Source organism: Chinchilla lanigera, unplaced genomic scaffold, assembly GCF_000276665.1.
Source record: "Chinchilla lanigera isolate Chin_1 unplaced genomic scaffold, ChiLan1.0 scaffold00092, whole genome shotgun sequence".
Classification (NCBI taxonomy): Eukaryota; Metazoa; Chordata; class Mammalia; order Rodentia; family Chinchillidae; genus Chinchilla; species Chinchilla lanigera.
This window is the reverse complement of record NW_004955493.1, coordinates 1,004,848-1,013,236: the sequence shown is the minus strand read 5'-3', so window position 1 is coordinate 1,013,236 and position 8,389 is coordinate 1,004,848. Positions and strand designations below refer to the sequence as shown.

General features: G+C 45.6%; 2 protein-coding genes across 3 annotated transcripts in view; one reads left to right on the top strand and one right to left on the bottom strand.

The window, feature by feature from the left end:
- Positions 1-8,389, bottom strand: part of LOC102016607 (transmembrane protein 180) — a 51,962-nt gene that overhangs the window by 42,983 nt on the left and 590 nt on the right. The window lies entirely within an intron of this gene.
- Cdr2 (cerebellar degeneration-related protein 2, 62kDa) overlaps positions 7,120-8,389 on the top strand; it is a gene marked incomplete at its 5' end in the record, with an annotated part of 23,559 nt that continues 22,289 nt past the window's right edge. Inside the window, 1 exon segment of the mRNA XM_013504851.1 lies at positions 7,120-7,232. Within this exon segment, the coding sequence (XP_013360305.1) occupies positions 7,120-7,232 (113 nt within the window).

The window sequence follows — 8,389 nt, the reverse complement described above, 5'->3', positions numbered from 1 at the left end:
CGCCCACCCCCGCTTATTAATAGCAGGAGCTTGCCTTTGGGGGGTGCGGATCCCCGCATATTAATAGCAGGAGCTTGCCTTTGGGGGTGCCGCCCCCCCCGCTTATTAATAGCAGGAGCTTGCCTTTGGGGGGTGCGGACCCCCGCATATTAATAGCAAGAGCTTGCCTTTGGGGGTGCGGACCCCCTGCATATTAATAGCAGGAGCTTGCATTTGGGGAGTGCGGTCCCCCCGCATATTAATAGCAGGAGCTTGCCTTTGGGGGTGCGGACCCCCCGCATATTTGTAGCAGGAGCTTGCCTTTGGGGGTGCTTTTTATGTGCCAGACACTGATAGACCCCTCTACAATACTTGCACATTTAATCCTTCCAACGAAACGCGATGCTGATCGCAGACTCTGAACACCAGTCACTGGTAGTAGACCGTGTGCTGTCCCGGAAGCTAGGGCTCCACTTCAAACTGCAGAGCAAACATGCCTAACCACTACCTGTGCTGAATAACTCTCAGGAAAATTGTCAGGCATCTTCTGTAAATTAGTTATTTCAGCCCTAAACGTGCCGTGAAAATTAACACCTCATTTAGTTGAGTAGTACATGGTGGTTGGGCTTGTTCATGCCCCTGTTGAACTTGGAAAACGGAATGTAGACCTGAATGTCTCCCACTTGTTTTCCTTTGTCGGTGATGGGGTCTTGCCGTGCAGTTCAGATTGACCTTGAACTCACTATGTAGCCCAGGCTGTCCTTGAATTTGTGGTAATCCTCCTGCCTCAGCCTCCCCAGTGCTGGAATTACAGGTGAGGACCATACTCCCGGCTGAATGACTTATACTTAAAAAAGAAAAAACAAAAACCCAGCTCTTATTTTGGGCAAAGATAATTTCCTAAAGCAGTACAGTGACTTAAATCACAGTGCTCGCTATGAAGCTGTTAGGTGCTTGCAGCACAGCATTTGCGATCCTGTGCTCCCATTTGCCCCATAAGGACCACTGGCTCATTTTGATAATTTTATTCATGGTTAATGAGGCAGTCACAGTGTAATTGCAGCATTTTCCTATAGTAAATGAAACCTTTTCAACAACTAAAGCGAGACATTTTTCTTCCTTACATCTAAGAAGAATATGGACTCTTTAAGTCCATATAGTCTGTATAGGAGGTAGGCTTTTTATTTTTTTAACTTTCCACACCTAGCGTGATACATAGCCCATCACAACAGAAGCTCATTTCAGTTATTTTTTTTAACTGGATTGAAACACACGCAGTTACGTTATCATGACTCTCGTCCAGTATTAGGTAGGTGCGTTAATCTACACTGCGCTCTACCCTTGTGGGAAGTTATCAGGAACAACCTGATGCAGTATTTCAGGCTACGGAGAAGCTAGTGCAACATGTTGGGGTGCCGTGGGTAGCTCTCCTTAACCTCTGACCAAATCGAGTCACCAGATCTGCGTGGGGAACAGATCCTAAAGGACCTCTGAACCTCCTCGCTGCCAGTTTGCGTTTGGAATTTGTTCTGTACTGTTAAAAGCTGCTTGATGCGTTATCGCAGGACTTTGGCATGCTTCATATCGTAACCGGCTGAGTGGGCTAAGAAGAGCTGTGAAATTCCCACAGCCAAAACCTGTGCAGGTGACCCGTGCAAGCACGAAGGCTACAGCGTGGATAAAAGGGCATCTTTTCCCCAGTTTCACTAAATGATAACTAAACTTTTTATTTTTGAGTGGTGCTAATGATAGAGCCCCGGCCCCAGCACACACTGGGCAAGTACTCTACCTCTGAGCTACGCCTAGAACGCACTTGTAACAGATTTTAAAACTTGTTCGTTTCTCAGAAGTGTGTGTTCTACTCCACGCCAGGGATCCACACATTCACCCAGGCGCTGGGCTGTGGAGCCTCGCCAGCCGCACGGTAGGCGGATAGGACTCCTGATTATCTGCAGGTAATTCCTACGTTAGGAGTCCGTTCATTGTAGGAGACCTGAGCTGGAGCCTCCTGATGTGTGACCGTGCGTGCTTGGTACACTGCAGGCCTTCAGGCGATATTTATTGCTGAGCAAAGTTCGGGAGCAGGTCTGTGCCACTGTTCAGGTTGATTAAGCAGGGCTGGCGGTGTTTTGTTGTGTGCAGGAATCGGGTTTTTACCGTCCTGTTGCTGAGTGAGGCTTGTTCGGAGACAGCTGCTTAAAACTTAAAGATCTGGTTCTCAAAATCTTACGACTGCTAAGCTGAGCGTGGTGGCATTGGCCTGGAATCCTAGCCCTCAAGAGGCAGAGGCAGGAGGGTTTAGAGCTCACGGCCCGCCTGGGCTGGAGAGCAAGACCCTGTAGCCAAGCAAACAACAGCAACAACGAGAAAACTTGCAATTAACCCAAGTCTACTAGGACTGTGTGTGTGTGTTTGGAATACACAGTGTTTACATTCCGTTTGGGGTGTCGGTGCATGTATGTCATATTCGGTCATTTCCGATCCTTTTTCTCTCCATACCCCTCTCTCTCAGCCCCTTTCCCTCTCTCCGAAAAGTCTGTTTTATTATTTGGAGTTTCTCACGCGATACTTAACTTGCTGTGTGGGACATTCTTACTTGAATTAAAATTGGAGGAAAATTCTAACCTCAGTAGCCCCTGGTGTCGTGTTCGTACCTTGTTAGAAACGCGTAAAGCAGAGCCCAGCCAAGAGAAAGCCTTCGGCTTTCAGAACACTTTGATGAAGAAACTGTCTTTTGTCAGAGGGCTGAGCTGGCACTGTAGGAATACTGACAGTGATCTCTGCGGGTAAGGTCTTTTCTGGGACAGCAGGAGCCTTGTGTTCCGGTAATGGTGGTGCTTGCTTTGAAACGTGCCCCCGAGAACGAGGTGGAAAGACTTCAGAGACTGGGTGATTCTTTTAGGCTGGCTGCTACTATAATTGTCGTTTGGTGAGCCACGCAGGCTTAGAATAATACCCAGGTTTTGAGTATATGGATCAGCAAATGAAATGTTAGTTGAATCCTAAAATTTCTTTTCAGGATAAGTGTGTCTTTCTCATGTGCACCTAATCTGCCGAATTGGTTTGGAGGGTCATTAAAAACTGACACCAGGGCTGGACATGTGGCTCAGTGGCAGAACTCTTGCCTGGCGTGTCCAAGGCCCTAGGTTCGAGCCCCAGCACCACACACACACACACACACACACACGCACGCACGCACACACACCAGGATACCGTCCTTTTTCTTGATGTTTATAGTCAGGATGTTACCAAATATAGTAATGTTGGCAACAAGAGTTAAACAGAAGCGTCACCAAATGACGCATTCGGCTGTAACGAGAAAAACTTTCAGCCTGAATGTTATTGAGTTACTGCTGCAGACTGCAGCTCACATGGGAATGAAGTGTCCTCATTTCTTTCTTTAAGAAGCTGAGGTAAACTGGGCAGATGTGCGTGCCTGTAATCCCGACAGGCTGAGGCAGGAAGATAGCTGTGAGTTCAAGGCCAGCCTGAACTACATAGCAAGACCCTGTCTTCAGAAAAAAACAGTGAAGTAAAATGGGAAAAATACAGCAGTGGGATTTAAAGATTTCAGAATTCTGGAAGAAAGGTTTTTTTAAAAGTTGCTGAAGTGGGGCTGGGGATTTAGCTCAGCGGCACAGCGCCTGCCTGGCAAGCACAAGGTCGTGAGTTCAATTCCCAGTACCGGAAAAAAAACAAAAAAAAAGTTGCTCAACTGGTATTGCCAATTTTTTGTCCAAGGCATAGATAGGGCTGAGTGAATATCTGTTTAAAGCTAGCAATTTACACCATTAAAATAGAATATTTCCTGCAAAGACGGAATAGTGAAAGAATCTGAGGCACAGGGGGGTCCTACACTGCCGTTCCCTAGCCTGTAATAAATCTGTGACATTGTTCGTGTCCGCCTGAGCCTGGCCAGTTCAATAGGATTTAGAAAAGACAGCTTAATAAATAATCCTTATTGTAAAATAGGGATGAACAGGTGTGCAAAGCTTTGAAACTGTTGTTTCGTTTTTGTGTGTCCCTTAATTAAAAATACAAATAAAGGACATTCAATGGTCTCCTATTCCCTGTACTAATTATTTAGAAAACCTTCTTGGGCTTGTTGCCAGCTTTTGTCTCTCTTTGGTGCTAGAAGCCAGATGGTACAGGAAATGAACTTTTTTTTAAGACCAAAAAAAGTTTGTTGTCTTCCAGCCGATGAAGTAATATCCTATTATACAAGTAGTGTGACTTCACAGGCGCTTTCCTGCAGTTGAGACCTGACTTGCTAGAATCCTAAATGTCCAATGAAATATTTAGGAGGCTGAGACCTCAGGTTACTGAACCAGGTGGGGACTTTGTTGAACTGGAAAGACGGATTGAGATAAGGACAAGTCTTAAACTGGTTTTTTGTTTGCTGTTTACTAGAGTGTGCTGTATGGGAAGGGTGTTCCCGGCTGTGGGAAGTGGCATCAGCAGTTTAATAACTGAAGAAGAGTGGTTGATGCTGATCTCAGGTCTTTGATTCAGGACATTAGCTTACCCTTTCCAGGGAGGAATTACCACGGTGCGACAGGCCGGAGGAGAGGCTTCATTAAGTAGTACCTGCCTAGTGCCTTTACACCTGTCTTTAATAGCGTGTGCTGGTTTCGCGCGGGTCTGTGTATACACATGACGCGCTCTGTGAGTACAAAGTAATGACTTAATTGCGGCCGTGCATCCTTCCGTTTTCATTTGGTGAAAACAAAATATTAACTTGCGCAGGGTTCTGTGTGCTTGTCACTGGCAGAGCTGGCGACAAATATCCAGCTAGCTGAATGCCGTGGGAAAGATTACGCACCCCAGCAAGGAAAGTTTGTGGCCTCTGCCTTAAAGCAGTGTGTGGCCGTCTCCTTCAGTGGCCTAAAGCTGCAGATGTGGGTGACACAGAATCGTGAGGAGGAGAGACAGCCTGCTGGCTGAGCAGTTTCCCTTGCCTGTGACTCACCAGGTAGATGTAGTCAGGTCCCTTAGTAGCTTCGTGCTTCAGGTTCGGGGCGCCCCATCTGAAGAGCTGGGCTACTGACCAGTGCAGGTTATGCCGAGCTCCTTCCTGGCTCTTCCTTGGGACGCTTTAATCCTTCCCACTAGAGCTAAACTGCATCTTCAGAGACCTTCAGGATACTTTCCTTTTTAAAATGGGTCTTTTTTTTTTTTTTTTCTTTTTGAGACAGGGTCTCGCTATGCAGTTCAGGCTGGCCTTGAGCTCACTTTGTAGCCCAGGCTGGCCTTGAACTGGCAACGATCCTCCTGCCTCAGCCTCCTGAGTGCTGGGATTACAGGCGTGCGCCACCATGCCCGGCAGTAAGCCCTCTCCCCCGCCAGCCTCCCTGGACTCCTTAGCAGCACCCGCCGGGCTTCTGTCCAGGATCTTTGCGCTTGCTTCGGCTCCGCCTGGAATGCGGTTCCCCTGGATGGACCCACCGTAGACCACTTATTCGATACACTGCCTGCATCTTGGTTGTAACGTCACCGTCGGCACGTTTGTAGATTTCAGGCTCCTGCGGGCAGTACTTCTCTTATCCCGTCTTGCTCCTTGTTCTCCTCAGCACCTCTTAAGCACCTTTTCGGCACAGGTTTAGTTGCTTAACTGCTGTCTGACTCCCGGCTCGGTCTGGGAATGTCAGCAAAGCAAAGGCATCATCCACTTCATGCACTGTTTTATAGCCAGAGCTTAGAATACTGCCTAAACTTGTCAGTCAGTGAATTCCTGTAATACTTTGCTTATATCTTGTAGCTTACTTTGTAAAGTGCTGTCTTGCATATCATTTCATTTGATTTTTACACTCTTACATTAACAAAGCAGTCATCTCTCTAAACAAAAAAGTATAGGGAATTTTTTTTTTTTTCTTTTTTGGGGGCTGTTCCCCCCTCCCCCGCCCCGGAACCAGGAATTGAACTCATGACCTCGCGCTTGCCAGGCAGGCGCTCTGCCACTGAGCTAAACCCCCAGGCCCCCTTTTTTGTCTTTTTGAGACAGGGTCTCTCTATGCAGTTCAGGCAGGCCTTGAGCTCACTTTGGAGCCCAGGCTGGCCTTGAGCTCTCAACAGTCCTCCTGCCTCAGTCTCCCGAGTGCTGAGATTAACAGGCATGCACCACCATGCCTGGCTGTATAGGGAATTTTATTTTATTTTATTTTTCCAGTACTGGGAATCAAACTCAGGACCTTGAGCTTGCCAGGCAGGTGCTTGTGCCGCTGAGCTATATCCCCGGCCCTGTATAGGGAATTTTCAAGTGATCACATTGAAGTGTTCTGGTAAATGGTAATCCAAACTGGACCTCAGGCCTTCCTACTCAGAGTTCAGTGCATTTCCTGCTATATCAAAGGTCTATAAAATTTGTTATGCAGATAAGTATTTCAATTACTTGTGTTACAACTAGTGTCACCTTATATTTTTGCTAAATTTTCATTTCTGGGGTTGTGTATAATCAAAACCTGTTCTATGTGCATATATACTTAAAAAGAGTTGAAAAATTAGTTTTAAAGTAAAGTATAGTTGTATACAAAATGTAAGTATGAATTTAAAAACCATATTGCTGCTTTGCTTAGCTGGTTTGCTCATCTTGAGTAATGACATGAAAAAAAAAAACACCTGGGGTAATTTTCTTACTGTTGGTGCATTTTTTTTTTTCTTGACTTAATTTTTGGTCCCCTTAGGAGTCCAAGATGTGATAAAAAACTTTGCTTTGAACGGTGTAGTCCCAACAGTTGGATTCGTGGGAACTTTAGAAATTATTGAAAGATTTATCTACACTCTGACTCAAGGGTCGGGATTTGATAACTCCATTCGATTAGCAAATAACTAAGATTTTAAAAGTCACAGTACTAAATGATCGTTCCTGAACTAATGACTGTGTCTCCATAAAAGTAGAGTGCTATCTTCCCGCTTCTTATAAGTAAGGGTGTGTCCAAGTGTGCCTTATCTGCGAGAGGGCCCCCAGTTAAAGGGGATTTTAAGTAGAACTCAGGGGTTTTTCTGGATCATTCTGTTTTCCACTGGGATCTGACTTACACAGTATGTGATGAGACGTGGTTCCTTTTTATTTTAAGGACTGGGTCGTATAAAGTGCCTGCGTGAGCTCCATTGTAGTATTCTAAGATTCCTTTGCTGTGCTAGATCTCCAACTTGCTGCTGAGCTTGGGAAGACGTTACTGGATCGGAACACGGAATTGGAGGATTCTCTCCAGCAGATGTACACCACCAATGAGGAGCAGCTGCAGGAGATCGAGGTAATTCCTCAGGGGGAGGTGCGCTTTGACCCGGGGCCTGTCGCTGTTGTAGCAGTCATGTATTGCTGTAATAACAGGTGGGGATTAGAAACAGCATTTAATTTCTAATGCAGACTGTTTTGCAAATAAGAATGATCAGTGAGGTGGGGGGTTGGTTTCTAATTTTTCAGGTTTTCCTAATACTTAAGTGTGCTATAATGGAAGACATTTCTCTCTGAACCCTTATGAAGTATACTGGAGGTAAATGGTCTGGTGTTTGCCAGTATGTAAATCGAAATGAAACTGTGGCATTTTTTTCTTTTAAAAATGAATCACGTGAGCCCAGGATACAGCTCAGTGGCCCAATCCCTGCCTGGCAAGGGCAAGGTCCCAAGTTCAATCCCAAGTACAAAAAAAGAAAAAAGAATCATGCAGTACTTACGGTATAAAGAAGAGTAAAAGAATAATACAATGAAGAGTCATACTCCCACCAGCAGCTTACGCAAGAGAACCGCTCGCACGGTTGAAGATCCGTCTACCCCTCCTGGCTGCCTCCTCCCTCCCCTCACCAGCAAACTCCAGTCCAGGTTTGAGTTTAGGTAAAAAGGTGGGAAGATCATATAGCTCCTTATTTCATGTGTTTAAATTCCTTGTGCCATTCAAGGAATTAATCGTAAAAAATGTGTTCCTGTCCTCTTGCTGAGGTCTTGATTTACTTGCATTGTTTTATGGTTTTTTTTTTAAATATTACTTTTTGCCTAGTTTGAAAAACTAAAATGAGGGCAACCCATGCGGGAGCCCTCCTGTCTCTCAGGAGCTATTCCTGTTCCCCATTCCTGTTCACCATTCCTTTTCCCCAGTAAGTTTTCCTGCTCTTAAAAACAAAAGAAAAACTGAAATGAAAGGTGCTAGTCCAGGGCTTTAAATACCTATTACAGGGGCTGGGGATTTAGCTCAGCGGCACAGCGCTTGCCTGGCAAGCACAAGGTCGTGAGTTCGATTCCCGGTACCGGAAAAAAAAAACAAAAATAAATTAAATAAATAAATACCTATTACAGGCTTTAATATTGTCTTTAAAAAGAAATCAATTGGGGCTGGGGATTTAGCTCAGCGGCAAAAGCGCCTGCCTGGCAAGCGCAAGGTCGTGAGTTCGGTTCCCGGTACCGGAGAAAAACCAA